Raw genomic sequence first — 17,205 nt, 5'->3', positions numbered from 1 at the left:
TCTCAAAGTGGACAAAAAGATGGGGGTTCTGGGGTGGTCACTGTATGGAAGCAGGCTGAAGTACCAGATGTCCTAGTTCTCACTCCTGTAACTTAGACTTACTTAGCCCTAAAGAGGGAGCCCATGATGATGTATAACAAATAGCTGCCCATAAAGGACTAGCAGGCAATCTGCATACTCTAGTCATTGTCTAAGATGCAGCACTGCCTTATGAACCAATAAGAGAAAAAACGGTCATCGATTATGAGGTGTAACCCATTGCAGAGACGTCAAATGTGAAAAAAATGCAGATAAAATAATGTAGTCTTTTCAAGTATACCATAAGAAACTGAATATTGTAAGATTGTGAGGTTCTACCCACATCAAAATTTAAAAGCAAAGCAAAAGATGCCATACCAGATGCTCTCTTCTTAATTAGCTTTAGGTAGTTCAGAATACTACATCTGGTGTCCACGTCCACTTCCATGTTTTCAAGGTAAGAGTTCAGAATTGGGATCAGCCCAGGAAACACACCTTCCTACAAGAAGCAGGACACATCGTTAGCACTCTGGCCATGGGTGTAGGTGGTGAGGTGTGCAGAGCAGGGCCCTTACCTTCCCGTTGATGATGGTGTCTATGCTCATCAGGGTATACTCCTCTACAGCCACTTCTGTGCTGTTCTGGGCCTTGCCGTAGCCATCTACTACAGTGTTGCCACCTGCCAGAGGAGAGGACAGAGGCACCTGAGCAGCCTGTTGTAACCTGAAGTGACCCTCGAAATCCAAGAGAATGTAATACCTTTGCAAATATCTTTCCTGAAATAAAACATTCCCCGCAAGACAGCATCTCGTTTCTGTGCAACTTTCATATTTTCATCAACCTAAGGGAAAAAGATAAATCATGGCTACATCAGAACATTCTCGATCCAACATAGAAGTTGTGGTGCTCTCCTCACTTTTACAAATAAGACTCACCCTGTAAGAATCCTGCTTTCCCCTTCAACAATTTCTGGTTGAGGAACAAACTTTTCACTTTTTTTTTTTTAATTTTTATTTATTTATGATAGTCACACACAGAGAGAGGCAGAGACATAGGCAGAGGGAGAAGCAGGCTCCATGCACCGGGAGCCCGACGTGGGATTTGATGCCGGGTCTCCAGGATTGCGCCCTGGGCCAAAGGCAGGCGCTAAACCGCTGTGCCACCCAGGGATCCCAGACTTTTCACTTTTATGTGAGCCTGTGTCATTCAACCAGATTGGCATGTGCTTTTTAACAAACTTAGAATTCCTCCGTTCTTATCTTAAAACCCCCCCACACACACCAAAAACATTCACATAGGCTGCCTGCACTCCAAAGCACCTTTGTGACTAAGTCTGGTAAGAAGGAGGGCAAGGGCTTGGTTCTCTTCACACAGCACAGTGACTCACCCAAGATGCCAGGGTAACCAAATGTAGACAACCTAGAGAGAACTTCTGGTTCAGTGCTGTGCCCTCCCTACCACTGGGGTTTTCCTGCCTCATTGTGGGGAGATGAAAAGAGGTGATAGGTTGTCAGATATGGAATAAGGAAGGTTAGCCCTCTAAGAACAGAGGGTCCATCTGGTAGTTCTGGCCACACCAACTATACAGGAGTCCAAAAAACTTAAGGAAAAAAAAACAAAAAACAAAAAAAAAACCTATGAGCACCTGGATGGCTCGGGTGGTTAAGTATCTGACTTTTGATCTCAGGTCAGCTCTTGACCTCAGGGCCATGAGTTCAAGCCCCACGTTGGGCTCCATGGTGGGCAAGGAGCCTACTCAAAAAAAAAAAAAAAATATGTGTAGATATATATACACACACACACACACACACTCAGCAGTAAGACAGCTGGATCATGTGGTATGCCCAGGCCACACATCAGATCAGTTAAACCAGAGCCTGTTTTATGGGCCCCAGCTATCAGTATGTTTATTTCATTCAAAGCTTTGTTGATACACAATGTTATTTTAGTTTCTGGTGTACAAAATAGCACTTTCTCATTTTGCTCATTTCCTCACCACCTCCCCTCTGGCACACATCAGTTTGTTCTCTGTATTTATGGGTCTGATTCTGTTTTTGGTTCATTTTGCTTTTTTTAAGATTCCACATAGAAGTGAAATCATAAGGAATTTGTCTTTCTCTGACTTAGAGTAATATTCTCTGGGTCCATCCATGCTGTTACAAATGGCAAGATCTCATTCTTCTTTATGGCTGAGTACTATTCTATTGTATATGTATACCACAACCTTTTTCTCCATCTATTTATTGATAGACACTTGGATTGCTTCCATATCTTGGCTACTGTAAATGTTGCAATAAACATAGCAGGGGTGTATGTATTTTTGAATTCATGTTTTCATTTTCTTTCTTTTTTTTTTTTTTTTTTTTTTATGTTTTCATTTTCTTTGGGTAATAGCCAGTAGTGGAATTACTGAATCACATGGTAATTCTAATTTTTTGAGGAACTTCCATATGGTTTTTCACAGTGGCTGCACTAACTTACATTCCCACCAACAGTGTACAAGGATTCCTTTTTCTCCTCATCCTCACCAATATTATTTCTTGTGTTACTGATTCTAGCCATTTTGACAGGTCTAAGGTGGTATCTTATTGTGGTTCTGATTTGCATTTCCCTGATGGTGAGGGATGCTTACATCTTAGCCATCTGCAGGTCTTCTTTGGAAAAATGTCTATTTGGGTCCTCTGTACATTTTTAAATAAGGTTGTTTTTGTGTTCGTGTGTGTTGAAGCTTTTTAAATATATTTTGAATATTAACCCTTATCAGATATAATTGCAGATGTTTTCTCCTGTTCAGTATGTTGCCTTTTTTGCTGATGTTTCCTTTTCTTGCAAAAGCTTTTTATTTGATGTGGTTTCAGTAGTTGATTTTTGTTCACTTCCACTGCCAGAGATGTACCTAGAAAAATATTGCTAAGGTACACGTCAAAGATTACTACTTATGTTTTCTTTTATGAATTTATGGTTTCAGGTCTCACATTTAGGTCTTCAACCCAATTTAAGTTTATTTTTGTGTGTGGTGTAAGAAAATGGTCTGGTTTCATTCTTTTGCATATAGCTGTCCAGTTTCTCCAGCATTGTTTATTTTGAAGAAACAGTCTTTTCCCCATTGTATATTCTTGCCTCCTTTGTCACAGATTGACCGAATAAAAATGGGTTTATTTTAGGGCTCTCTATTCTGTTCCATTGCCCAATGTGTCTATTTTTGGGCCAGTACCTTATTGCTTCCATTACAATAGCTTTGCATGTAATACATTTTAATATCTGGGGCTTAAAGAACAGAGAACAAAGCTGGAGGTATCACACTCTCAAGATTGCTTTGGCTATTTCAGGGAGGTTTTTGTTGTTGTTCCAAACAAATTTTAGGGCTATTTTAGTTCTATGAAAAATACTATTAGTATTTTGATAGAGATTGCACTGAATCCACAGGTTGGTTTGGGTAGCAGGGACATTTTAAGAATTTTCTTTCAGTCCATCAGCATGGTGTATGTCCTTCCATTTGTTAGTGTCATCTTCACTTTCAGTGTGTTTTATAGTTTTCAGAGTACAGGTTTTATACTCCTTAAGTTTATTCCTAGGTATTTTTTTTCCTTTTGGCTTAACTGTATATAAAATGGTTTTCTTTCTGCTTTGTTATTTACATATAGAAATGCAATGGATTTCTGTGCATTTTTATATCCTGCAGCTCTACTTAAGTCATTAATTCAAATAGTTTTTTGGTGTAGTCTTTAGAGTTTTTCCCTATGTATCATGTCATCTGCAAATGATGAGTTTTACTTATCCTTTACCAATTTGTATGCCTTTTTTTTTCTTGTCAGATTACTGGGAGTAGGAGGGCTTTCCAGGACTCCATTGAATAAAAGTGGTGAGAGTAGATATCCTTGTCTTGTTTCTGATCTTCCAAGAAAGAGCTCTCAGTTTTCACCACTGAATATGGTATTATTCATGTCGTTTATATTAATATGATGTTATTCATATTTGAAACTGGGCTTTTTCATATATGGCCTTTATTAAATTGAGATATGTTCCCTTCAACAATTTCTGGTTGAGGAACAAACTTTTCACTTTTTTTTTTTTTAATTTTTATTTATTTATGATAGTCACACACAGAGAGAGAGAGAGGCAGAGACATAGGAGACTAAATACTATACTAAATATATACTCCCACTTTGTTGGGAGTATTCATGAGTGGATGTTGAGTTTTGCCAATGTTTTTTTTTTTTTTTTTTTGTATCCACTGAAATGATTTTTATCTTTCATTAATGTGGTATATTACACTGACTGATTTGCAAATACTGAACCATCCTTGCATTCCCAGAATAAATCTCACTTGATCGTGGTGAATGATCCTCTTAGTGTGTTATTGAATATGGTTTGCTAGTATTTTGAAGATTTTTGCATCTATATTCATCTTCAAAGATACCTCTAGTATCTTCATGTGGTTTTGGTAATAGGGTAATGCTGGCCTCACAGAATGTATTTGGAAGCTCTTCTTCCTCTTTTTTTTTTTTTTTTTGTAACAGTTTGAGGAGAATAGGATTTGGTAGAATTCACCTATAAATCTATCTGATCCTGAACTTTTGAGTTTTTGGATTATCAATTCATCATCACCACTAGTATTTTGTCTGTTCAGATTTTTCTATTTCTTCCTGATTCAGTTTTAGAAGATTCTGTTTCTAAGAATTTACACATTTCTTCTTGGTTGTCTAAATTGTTGGCATAGAATTTTCTCATAATCCTTTGTATTTCTGTGGTGTCAGCTGTTACTTCTTTTCTGATTTTACTTGTATCCTTTTTTATACTCAAGGAGTCTAAAGGAGTTTCAATTTATCTTTTCTAAGAACCAGCTCTTGGTTTCATTGATCTTTTCTATTTTTTTAGTGTCCATTTCACTTATTTCTGTTCTGATTTGTATTTCTTTCTTCCTACTAACTTTGGGCTTTGTTCTCCTTTCTCTAGTCCTTTTAGATATAAGGCTGTTTGGAATTTTTCTTGTTTCTTTAAGTAGGCTTGTATCACTAAGTTTCCCTCCTAGGAATTGCTTTTTCATTCTGTCTCCCAAATTTGGACCATTGGGTTTTCATTTTCACTTGCTTCCACAGACAAAAAAAACTCCTCTTTACTGTGAATTCTTTTTTCCCCCATGAGTTTTTAAGACCCTTAAAGCAGAGCTTTGGAAACTTTTTAGTCCCTTATTTCCCATAATGAAATCTCAGGAGCATCTTAACATGTACAAACTCAAGGGTCATGTTCAACTAGTATGGATGGTGCCAGGTTTTTGAATAGAGCCTATCTCCCCACTCAATTTCTATTGTTATGGTTTTATTTTATTTTTTAATTTATTTTTATTTATTTATTTTTATTTATGATAGTCACAGAGAGAGAGAGAGAGAGGCAGAGACATAGGCAGAGGGAGAAGCAGGCTCCATGCACCGGGAGCCCAATGTGGGATTCGATCCCGGGTCTCCAGGATCGTGCCCTGGGCCAAAGGCAGGCGCCAAACCGCTGCGCCACCCAGGGATCCCGTTATGGTTTTATTTTAAAGAGACAGAACCTTCTGAATAATCTACACTACTAGGCACATATCCAAATAACAGCCTAGAATTTCATCAAGGCTATGAACAGGTTTTCATTTCTACCTAGTATTTTTTTCTTGGTCTGGACTGAAGTTCATAAAGAGTACTATTTTGTTTTTATAAGTTTCTCTTTAAAAGTATATTTTACTACTGCACTTTAGAGTCTCAGTTTGCTAAGGTTTACTTCAAATCTCTTATTAAAGAATTTAAAGCTAGGATTTTCCCTTTAGAGACTAGCTTTGCTAGCATCCTAGTTTTGAGTTCACCTAAAACCTACCAGGAAAACAATTTTAAATTTCCAACAGTTAAATTTCTCTTGAACATCTTTTTGTTGAATTTTGGTAGGAATGCCATCCTGTATGGTGTTTACTTTTGAGGAGTGAGGATTTTTATTTGTTAACTTTTTAAAATCTTCCTCAGAGGCCTTGAAAAAACATGCGCAAAAAAAAAAAAAAAAAAGAAAAAGAAAAAACATGCGCTGTGGTAGGTGATTTGTGATCTTAAAGACTATACAACCTAGCTTATTAACCATGCCATTTAATTCCCCAATAGCCTTTCTCCTCCTTTGGTTATATGGCCTGTCAAGTACTGAGTAACAGATAAGGCACTCAGCTAGGTGAATCCCATAGGTTTTTACAACCGTGCACTTATCCTCAGTTCTACACATGCAAATGGAGGCATTGTGATGGTAAATACCTGGTAAGGGGTACAGGTCATTTTATGAATTTAATGGTCACAAAACAGCTATATCAGAGCCACCACACTGCAGTGCCCTGAAATTCTTTCGTGCTTCTGAGAAACATCTACTACACTTTAAGGCACAAAACAAAAATCACAGCTCTAACATCATTTTAGAAGAATACAGAAAACTGCTTTATCTAATACTTTATTCTCACATTTTTGTCTGTTACCCATTTGTCATCTCTGCTAGCTCTTTAAAAGGTCATTATATCTAGTTCTTTGCTTTCCATACTTGTCCTTGTTTTAGGGATGCAAACACCCTACATCATTATGTGGTTTTTTTATATCTGTTTCAGGTTTTTAATAGGATAGTTTAGTCTATTCAAATTTGTTTTCAGGGGCAGCCCTGGTGGCATAGCGGTTTAGCGCTGCCTGCAGCCCGGGCTGTGATCCTGGAGACCTAGGATCGAGTCCCACATCGGGCTCCCTGCATGGAGCCTGCTTCTCCCTCTGCCTGTGTCTCTGCCCCTCTCTCTCTCTCTCTCTCTCTCTCTCAATAAATAAATAAATAAATAAATAAATAAATAAATAAATCTTTAAAAACAAAACAAAAAATTTGTTTTCATCTTATTCTCACCATGTTATGTTCTCCAGCTATACCAGAGCTATATCATCATTGTAGCAATCTCTTGCTTCCCCCCTCCATCTCTTGTGGCACTGGCAATGCTCTCTTTGTTCTTTTCCCATTCCCTTTTAACTAGCAGGTTAGAAGTAAAAAAAAAAAAAAAAAAAAAAAAAAAAAAAAAAAAAAAAAAAAAAATCTTATTTCTGTACTATTAGTCTTCCTCTATCCCCTTGTATCTAAGAGTTCTGGCATTCTATTAGCCCTAAAAATCTATTAAGTTTTGTTAGAATCACCTGGAATTTAAAGTTTAGGAAGGCAATTCCGTCTTCTTTACCCTTCAGGATTCTGTAGATTTTTCTCCATCTCTCAGCATTTAATGTTGGAGATGAGGAAGGATAACCATTTTTTTTTCCCCTCTTGGAACGATCTGATCTGAATTCTCTCTCCCATTCTGATGGCTTATTTTTCTCTTTAGGATTCAGAAATTCCTAGATTTGGGTTTAAATATTTCTGTCTCATCCTTAAGTTTCTCTTTCACTCTGGGAAAATTCTATTTCTCTGATTTCTGGATCTCATTTTTTTTATACAGCTCATTCTCTAGATTATTGTAAACACTGAACTTTCCAGAGCAATTCTCCAAGTTTCAGTTTTTCCATGATTTCCATTTCCTTGTCATCCTGAGATAAATTTCAGTTTGGTTCCCTAAATCATTAACTTGGATCTTGAATAGCATCAGCTCTATTGGTGAACATACAGTTTTAAAAGCACTTTTTTTTTTTTTTTTAAAGCATAGCTTTTTCTAAGAACACTTTTCCAAATGCTCTCTCATCCATAGTGCTTGTTTGTGACCTTTCTCAGAATTTTTTCAAGGGCACTAATGAGAATTAAGAATTCTTTCCAGTTCCTTGAATTAACTATTTCACTGAGGGGAATGCATTCTGTAAGCCCAGCTGGGCTCTTCCCTTAAGGCTATTAAAAGTTATCTATTTTCTATCGACTTTTAGACATCTATTCTTATTTGTTAACAAAGGCTTATTAGATGGGTAGCTGCCAGGGACTCTTCCAGGGGCTAATCCCCCTAGCAGGTATACCCACATAGGCCAATGGCCGGCAGAACCCTATGGGTTACTTTTGGCCTGAGTGTTAAGGGCAGGCACACACAGGTTGATGGCCAAACATCCCTCAGAGTGTGTGGGTGGGGACAGATGTGGGCTGGAGATACCCCCTCATGGAGACAGTAGAGAGTGAGGTGGGGGCAGATGGTGAGGTGGGCATTTATTTCTTCCTTTGGTGCTTGCTGTGACAGGGCTGCTTTACCTTTCCTTTCTTTGGCACTAAATCCTCAGCAGACCCCTCAACCTAGTCGAGCAACCTTTCCCAGCCACTTGCTGTGCCCAAGGACCCACTAGCCTTGGAATCAAAGGTCTCTGGTTATTTAGCTGCTGCCTCACAGTCTGGAATTGTTCCAAGGCTCTGCTGGGAAATTGCTCCTAGAGAGCTCCTTTTTTGGTTTTTGTTGGGCTGGAGCTGATGAACTATTCATTGTTTTTCTGATAGTCCAGTCCACCTTCTTCAGACACATCTACAGTTTGGTTCCACTGAAGTAACCCTTCCCTGCATCCCAGCAGTTACAGTTACCCCTCTCCTCTTAACTTAATATCGTAACCAAAATGGCACTTGGGGGAAGATGAAATCAGTTTGTGGATTCTCTCCCATCATTATCCTGAATTGAATGCTTCTAGAAATAAAGTAGTTATTCAACAGCAATCCTAAATCTCTTTCAAACAGGCTAAGGAGCTACTGTTAGCACTTCTTCTTTGCCAGGAATCTCTACTAACACAGTACAGAAATCTACAGCATAAACTTAGTTTAAAAGGAAAAAGAGTAGGGTGGAGGGAAAAGCATTTTATTCTAAATGGTAAAAATTCTCAATCAGGTCAGATCTGAAATACTTTATGTAAATAAGCAATAGATAGTAACCTGTAGATACCCAAACCCATTGCTATACCAAAACACATTCTTACCTTTGATAGTGGAATGAGAAAATCCAGTTTGTACGAAAGGATCACTCTGGTAAGCAGCACCACAAACACCACATATGCAGAATTCTCAAAGTCTGTTAACTGAACCTAGACAAGCAGGAGCCCAAAGAAGTTAAGGACCAATCACACAACATGGTCTTCCCCAATAGGTCCCCTCCTTGGATCATGCCATTTCCAGGTCAGTTCCTACTTTGCCATGTGGGGCTCAGAAGCCCTCTGTCAATTCTCAGAAATCAATCCTTAGCTTTTGGATTTGCTTTTATCACACACACATGTGACCTGTATTTAAAGAGCCTCTGAGAAGAGCATTAAAAGGGTAATGGGCAGATGACAGGCATGCTGGAATCATTTCCTGCTGATGTGCATCTTACCTCCATGGGTCGGAATTCTACTCTCCATCCAATATCAGAGTTTGGAGGAGGGGGCTTAAATCTCATCGTCTGCCAATTTGTGGACTGGATATTCTAGAGTAAAAAAGCAGAAAAATCAACTTTCCACACATCTAGGAAAACAGTAAGATTGTTTGATAGTTACTAAGGGAAGGTTATTCACTGTTGATACCAAATACTTTTGAGTTTACAAATGCAAAAAGGTATAATTTAAGATTTCCTTGGTGTGTGACCTGCTGGGAAAACAAGCATTTAACAAAAGTTGGGTGATATGCTGGCAGCACAGCAATAATTGAGGCTTTTTTTTTTTTTTTTAAATGCAGCATGTTTGAATTTCTCACCTTTACGCATGCAAGAGAAAATACTGAAAAAATGCAGAATCAGAGACAGAACTAATTAGAATCATAAAAATAAAAGTACTTTAAATCAATTTAAAATTTCTTAATTCTTTATTGCATCAGACAATGAAAGGCACAGGAGAGTTCTCCTATCACTAACTGCTCACAGGTACACTAACATCTTGGTTAATGAAGTGAAATGCATTTCAAACAGAGGAGATACCTCGAAATGGTCAGATTCATTGGCATCATCCAAGTGTATTTTCTCTTCAAACAAAGTCAGTGGGTCTCTAATGAAGAGGTGAGCAACATGCTGGGCCAGGAGACGATCAATGCCTGTTGAGAGGTTACACCAGATTCACGTCAAAGCTGCAGGCTTCACTTAAGTCCAGTAAGAAAACAGGACAGCTCCACAAGTTTGAAGACAGGGCATCTAGAAACTTAGGAAATGGCTGGTTTGTTCAGTGTCCATGTGTCACCCAGGGTTTTATCCTACAGACCCTGAGGAAGTGCCAGGGGTTTAATGTGCTATTCACACAATGCCTGGCAGGACACTGGTGTAGACCTAGAGACAGACTTCCAAAGTAAGTTCCTTTGCTAAAAGTCAAGATCTCCCAACTACTTGGAATTTGAAACTTTAGAAGAAGCACTCTCATATAAAAGAGACCTCACACTAAAAGTAGAAACAAGACCAGAAGTCAGCAGAAAGTTCTAAAGAGTGCTGGAGAACTACAGACATACAATCAAATTTAGAGAAAAGGAGTGGCTGCTCACCTTCCTGCAGCAGTTGTTCGTAGATTTCTTTATCTATTGTCAAGTCGATGTCATTGTATTTCTCACCACACTCAGATAAGTAACTGTCTATCGAATCATAGCGAGATTTACTGATCCTATAGTTATTGTTCTTCAGTGGCTAAAATTGAAAAAAATACAAATGAATGCCATATAAAATGCTCTGGAAATAAGATAATGCCCCAACTACCTCTATTAAATGCTTATTTTTTTATGTAATAATTATATATAAATGTCCACCCTTAAGATCCAGAAAAGTTAATTGGGAAAACTTAAAAAAAAAAAAAAAAAAAAAAAAAAAAGAACTAATTTAAGTAGCTGTTCTCTGATAGGATTTAGATTTGTTTCATTTTATTTTTTTTTTTTTTACAAAAAAGCAAATTGCCTTCATTCTTACTAGGCTAGGTACATAAATGCCAAGGTTGAAAACAAAATTCATGTACAACAAAGTCATTAAAATAATTTCTCCTTTAAAGTTTAATTCTTCTTAGGCCACATGTCCAACAATTTATGAACACTCACATGAAGACCAGAGCAGTGGTAGTACAGCCCCTGCTGAGAACATCAGAGGCACTTGAAAGGGCTCATTTAAAAATCCTGTCCAGGTCCCAGTTCTGGAGGTACTTGTTTATTAGATCTAAAATGGGCCTTGGTGTCTACATTTAAATGTTTCCACAGGTTGTTTTGATGCACACTCCAGGTTGGAGAGATACATCAATGTATGAATGGTACAGTCACCATTCAACATGCAAACAAGAGGCACTACCTATCCTTATTAGGCAAAGCTAACCCTTACATGGGGCAAAATAATCTTTGACAACAGATTCTGCGGCAGAAAGCATCATATACAAAGCACTCACGTAGTGACAAAAAGCCTTTTGGTAACAACAACCCATAGGCACTTCCTTCCAAAATATTGGGGGAGCGGGGGGAAGCACCACTAAGTTTTAGAAAATGATGAAAAAGATTCAACAAGATAAAAACTCCTCACCCAAACCAAATCATTTTCCCCATATTCACCCAAAAACAAACACCATGACACCAAAGATAGGTTTATAACATGTGAATTTCCTACCACATGTGACTTAACTCACTCCAGATAAAAATTTAAGAAAGACTTCAACATTGTAAGTAGTTCCAATAACCCCATTTAACTCGATTTAAAAAAAGGGTATTAAGGAAAATCACTCCCACCTCCAGTCCTCTCTCCTCCCGAGTTCTATCATCTACAGATGCAGAAATCACTCCCCAGCGACAATCAATGTCTGACACATAGCCTCGGTAAAAAGGAGACGCAGCGCTCAAAGCCATCTAAAAACAAACAAGAGTCAGCACCTGCAGATTCAGTGTCACTTACATGCTGAGAAAAGTACCTTGCAGTTATCTCTGGTCTAGAATCTGTTTGGGCAAGCCCTATAGTTCTACTCCTCTGACTGTGCCTGCTTTTTCATAATGAAAGACACAGAAGGGACTCAAGTCCCTGGATGGGATTCATTTAAATCATCCCCTCTGTCACGTGAGAATGGGAAGGATGGAAGAAGGTCTGCTCTGCTCAAACTTGACACGTTAACATGCAAGTCTCTTACTAGCAACAGTAAACTTCTACAGCTTTAAGTCTTAGTCCATTACACCTCTAAATACGTACTACTTATGTTCATTTCTGAATAAAGTCTTAATTGGACTTAAATAGCACATAGCAAATGTGGTGCAAGCACTCTCTACTAAGAGGTCTTTAAAATAAGAGGTCATTTCTACTTACAACAATTGGACAGATAGTGGCCAACTGATCATAAAGGGATCTGGCCTCAGATATGCTGCAGGCTTGGAACGTTACCTGTTTAAGAACAACAAGTGATTAATGACAAATCATCAACGTCCTCCCCTAGGAGCAAAGTCTAAGGAGGAGGATGGCTGGGGAGGAGAGAGGGCATGGTGTGCAATGGTCACTCCACGGCTAACGCTTAACACAGGAATTTTGTTGAAAAGTTGCCTTGGGCAAATTTTGTCAAAAAATGGCATTGGATCGTGTTCACAACTAATGTAAACAACCATTTCCTAAGTTAAATACAACTGAAATATCAGGAAAGGCAAGGAAGGCACTAAGTAAATAGTTCAGCAAGGCATCATCTCTTCTGCTGGCTCATTTCCCTCCACAGCATCCCATGCTCTTCAGTTAGTTCAAGAGGGAAACAAATTTTGGTTCAGAAGGATAGAGATACTTATGATGGGTTCCAAAGTTCACTGGTAGCCAAGTATAAGGAATAGCTTGGGACAGGGTGAGACTGGAGGAAGGTATAACAGTTAAAATACTGCAGATGAGAAGGATGTAACACAGGAGGGCTGTGGGAGGAGGTAAACTAAAGTCAAAGCAGCAGCCACTGGGGGTGACTAGGTATAGAGAACGAAGGTGTGACTTAGGGTTTGGCTTGGGTGTTCCTGGGACGTGCAGTGAGTAGGGGCACCAGGACACGATGAGTGTACAAAGGAAAGGAGCAGATAAAGCAGCCCTTTGAGTGGCTGGGTCTCCAGGGCTGAAGTTCAGAAGGAAAAGTCTGAGATAGGAAAGTATTTAGGGAGTAGGCTCAGACAACATTCTGAAGATGGGCAGGATCACCCGGGAAGCCTGCACAAGAAGGTAAGAAGAACATTGTAGAGTTAGATCAAATCATTCTTTACTACAGATGTTCTAAAAACAATTACCCAAAAGAAACCAAAAAAGTGCTTCCTGCCTTGGGGTGGGGCAATGGAAGGGACTAGGAACACAAATCCTGGCTGTGTTAGCATATTGTATTAACCACAAACAGGGAACAGTTTTCATGTCCTCTGTTACTCAATAATGACATTTTGAACTTAGTGTTGGTGCAGGAAATAACTTAAGGGCTTAATCCCTGAAAGAGTAGCTGAGCTAACGTTTAGTATTATAATCTCAACCTGTTATTTCCCGTAGCTTTAGCCAGGCCTCAAGTTTCCTTTTTTAAACAGAGAACTTCTGTTGGGAGACTCACCATCTACCTGCAGAATTATATTCATGTCAGTGTGGTAACTACAGACTATTTAGACAACTTGCTATAATTTCTGTTGCTGATTCAATGCTATATTTTAATTGAAATGTACTGGCAATTAACTAGCCATTACAAATTAATTCAACAGAGAGAAACTGTATCCTATACTTTAAGGAATAAGAACACCAAAGGTTAAGATAAGAGATTAACATTCTTCACCAAAACAAGGCAGTTTCTGCAAAGAGGTGGGAACTCAGAAATCCGCTTGTGCAAGGGTAAGGATAAAATGGAAAGAGGAAAGAGGGTGGGGGGAGGGGAGAGCATTAAGCCAAGTACTTACACACTTCTCTGCTGGGACACCGCCCCCCCGCCCCCGCCCCCCAACCTAAAATGTAAGCTTCAGGAGGGCAGTGATCCATCTTGCTACGCTCTATTCCAAATGTGGAGAGTATCTGACACTGCCTTAGTGTTTAATAAATATTTATCAAATAATTAGCATATCTTGGAGAGAGGGAGCTAAAGAAGAGAACATAGGGGCAAAGATAAGTTTTATAAAATGGTGGTGAGATACTTGAAAAACAGTGATTCTACAGGCCAAAATCAGACAGATTAAGAATATCTCAATGTTCCCCAAGTGTTTTGACTGCTGAATTCTTTTGAACATGCACTTCTTAGAGTCTTTTTTTTTTAAATACTCTTAAGCATTTTAGCCTGTGTGTTGTTTTTAAATAGATACAATGTTAAGTGTTTTCTCTTTTTAATTTTTTTGATTGGCTTCCCGTAGATAGCCTAAGATATACAATTCACAGGCAAATCCTGGAAAAAAGTATGCTTATGAAAATTCACACCTGGAATTCCATAGTTAACAACAGTGAAGTAACTTAGTTATTTTAAATATATTTAGTAACTGGCTTCAGTGTTCTAGAGCTAATATATCTCCAAATAGGACAGGACTGTTGTTAATGGCTGGCAGTGTGGGGGGTGGGGAGTTTCTATACCTTAAAGTATGAATATATAAATTCTGGTGTCCTTTTAGGGTATATCTCATAAGAGAAACTGCGTTGCTAGGACACAGGGGGGGGGAGAAAAAGGAAGTATGAAAAATAGATGTTAGAAATCTAAATGTCTAATCTAAAATTTACCTAGAATCCAGTTTGAAGCCACCTGATTTTCTTGGAGAAAACCTATCACAAGGTAACAAACTTACTAAATGATTCCTAAAAAAACGCCCCAAGAGTCAAGATTTGAGTGGAGTTATGTCACTTCTTGTTTTGTACAGTTAAGTTTTCCATTAACTTAAATTACTTTAAAACTTTTTCTGCTTCACTTTTACAAGCAGTTTCTAGTTCTCCACTTGAGAGACACAGGGTGTTTTTGTGGTGATGTGTAGAATTCATCTCATTTCCCACACACTTTACATGATCTGTGTGGATTTTTTTTTTTTTTAAAGATTTATTCATGAGAGACAGACAGAGACAGGCAGGCAGAGACACAGGCAGAGGGAAAAGCAGGCTCCCTCCAGGAGTCTGATGTGGGAACCAATCCTGGAATCACACCCTCAGTCAAAGGCAGACGCTTAACCATTGAGCCACCCAGACGTCCCTGTGTGGATCATTTTTTAGGTGGAATGTTCAAATTAGGGTCTTGGACGTGCTACTGAGAAAAAACAACTTAATTCTAAACCTATGACAAAGCTTAAATTTGGATGAAAAACTGTATCTACAGGTAATAATTTTTAACTACCCACCGTTAGAACACATTTATTTGTACAGTGTTTCAAGGGAAAGACTATCCCCCTTCAGAATGAAGTAACTGTGCTGTCCCTGGCAAGGTACCCTAGTTTAATATTAAACCAAGAAAAGGCAATCAGTACTCCCATTGCACTGATACAATTTTAAAGCCATGCACTGTAAGTTCTAGAGCTTGATGGTTCTTTTTAGAAAGATTTCTAATTAAGATAGGGAAGCAGATATGCAGGTAAAAGTCACTTTATGAAATGTGATCATTTGTAAGAAAACTTACTGGCCTGTTTGGAAGACGCACATTTTATACTGCCTATGTAAGTCAGGAAAACTAGAAAAAAAATTATGGTTATGTAAACACATTTTAGCATGGAAAAATCTGACCCTGGCATTCAATTTTCACTTTTATAGTTGTAAAAATAAGCACATCAGAGCTTTACGCCCAAGAAGGCATGTATCTAATGCTGTAGCTGTCTGGGGTGATGGAAATGCTGAGTTTTTTGGCCTCTGGGTTGGAGAGCAGGTAGTTGGGAGGTCCAGGGACTCACGTGGGGGGCCAAGCTTCACACCACTCCAGGCCTCTAAAGGACACCATTTCTAATCTTCTGAAGTAATCAGAAGTGGATACAATCTCCTTGGTCAATAACAAGTGGCCTCTCTTTTAATCTGAAATTTTCAATTTATACTTTATGCAACTTGTACTCTTTTTTTTTTTTGCAACTTGTACTCCTGTTCTCACATGACTTTAAGCAAATGAAAGGTTAAAACAAGCACTTCTGTTGAAACAACAACAGAAACAAAGTACGTATTGGCTTAGAGTCAGACCTAGACGGGAACTTAGTATAAACCTTCCAGTTAACTAAGGAGAAAATCAAGACAAAAAGAATTGAGGGGAGCTACCCAAATCCCAGAGGGGGGACAGCTGCAGCCTGAGCGCTTTACCCACTGCTGCCAGGTGGGTCCTGTGCCCACCCACCCAGATCCTAAGTGAGCTTGGGCACAATCCCTGCCTGGGACACCAGCCATCTGGTTAGATCCACAGAAAGTTTTAAGCAAGGAAAAGAGAAAGGCTGTACTACCTTCTGTGTGAGACTTAGCCGGGACAAGGCAAATATGAGCTGCTGAACATTTCTTTTCATACCACTAGATGGCCTTGCCTGAATATGAAAACTTAAAAGTCCAAACAATCCTTTCCTTGGATCACAAAGTCACTAGAGCACACCCAGAGTTCACTTTCAGAAACAGATCTGAATGTTACATGTTCTAGGCCTGTCCATCACTAGAAAGAACAGAGACAGATCATGGAATATCTCACACTGTAAGTGAATTAGTGACCATTTATCTTTGTACTGAACTGGAGATTCTGTGAATTTTCTATCAAGAGATAGTTACCAATGAATTTACTAAAATCACCAGTTTTCAGAAAGGCACACTTTGCTTTCATTTCAACCTGATTACAATGTGATTGTAAAAAAATGCATGTTTATTTGAAAAGTAGCAAGTAGAAATGGATGAGGGTACTCTGCCTCTGTGTGTGATTGAAACAATACCTGAAGACAGCAATTGCCCATCCCAAATCCCATGGCATCCATGTAAATATGATCAGGCTTAGAAGCCTTGGCTGCCTCCTCATCCTCAGGAAACGTTTCTATAAACGGAGACGGTGTATTCTTGTCCTTAAATACTGTAGGATTAAATTAAAAAAAAAAAAAAAAGACAAGGGTAAGATTTAAGGATTAAACAACAATTCCCCAGGTGCCTCTCCCACTCTACCACCTTGCTGTGGACTTACTTGGTACATTGATGACAACTTTTTCTCCTCTCCTATGTCGGATATTTCTTGTTAGGGTACTGAAACAGACAATCAAACGTCATAAATCAGTCATTTAAGAATTGCCATGTAAAAGAATTTGATCATATACAAGTAAATAGAATGAAATCCTACCTCAAACTAATTCTCTGAGGCAATCCTACAGAGTATTTATGTGGATCAAGATATTCTG

At 38.6% G+C, this 17,205-nt stretch overlaps 1 protein-coding gene across 1 annotated transcript in view; it reads right to left on the bottom strand.

The window, feature by feature from the left end:
• Window positions 1-17,205, bottom strand: part of GCLC (glutamate-cysteine ligase catalytic subunit) — a 48,548-nt gene that overhangs the window by 2,042 nt on the left and 29,301 nt on the right. The window contains exons 5-15 of the mRNA XM_072832632.1: window positions 16,995-17,053; window positions 16,753-16,886; window positions 12,218-12,292; window positions 11,653-11,769; window positions 10,441-10,579; window positions 9,890-10,002; window positions 9,311-9,403; window positions 8,922-9,026; window positions 778-859; window positions 594-697; window positions 397-517 (exon numbers count right to left, since the gene is read on the bottom strand). Of these exons, the coding sequence (XP_072688733.1) occupies window positions 397-517; window positions 594-697; window positions 778-859; window positions 8,922-9,026; window positions 9,311-9,403; window positions 9,890-10,002; window positions 10,441-10,579; window positions 11,653-11,769; window positions 12,218-12,292; window positions 16,753-16,886; window positions 16,995-17,053 (1,142 nt within the window). The remainder of the gene's footprint in view (window positions 1-396; window positions 518-593; window positions 698-777; window positions 860-8,921; window positions 9,027-9,310; window positions 9,404-9,889; window positions 10,003-10,440; window positions 10,580-11,652; window positions 11,770-12,217; window positions 12,293-16,752; window positions 16,887-16,994; window positions 17,054-17,205) is intronic.

The sequence above is a fragment of the Canis lupus genome, chromosome 7 (assembly GCF_048164855.1).
Source record: "Canis lupus baileyi chromosome 7, mCanLup2.hap1, whole genome shotgun sequence".
NCBI classification, from domain to species: domain Eukaryota; kingdom Metazoa; phylum Chordata; class Mammalia; order Carnivora; family Canidae; genus Canis; species Canis lupus.
This window is presented reverse-complemented; position numbering and strand designations above follow the sequence as displayed.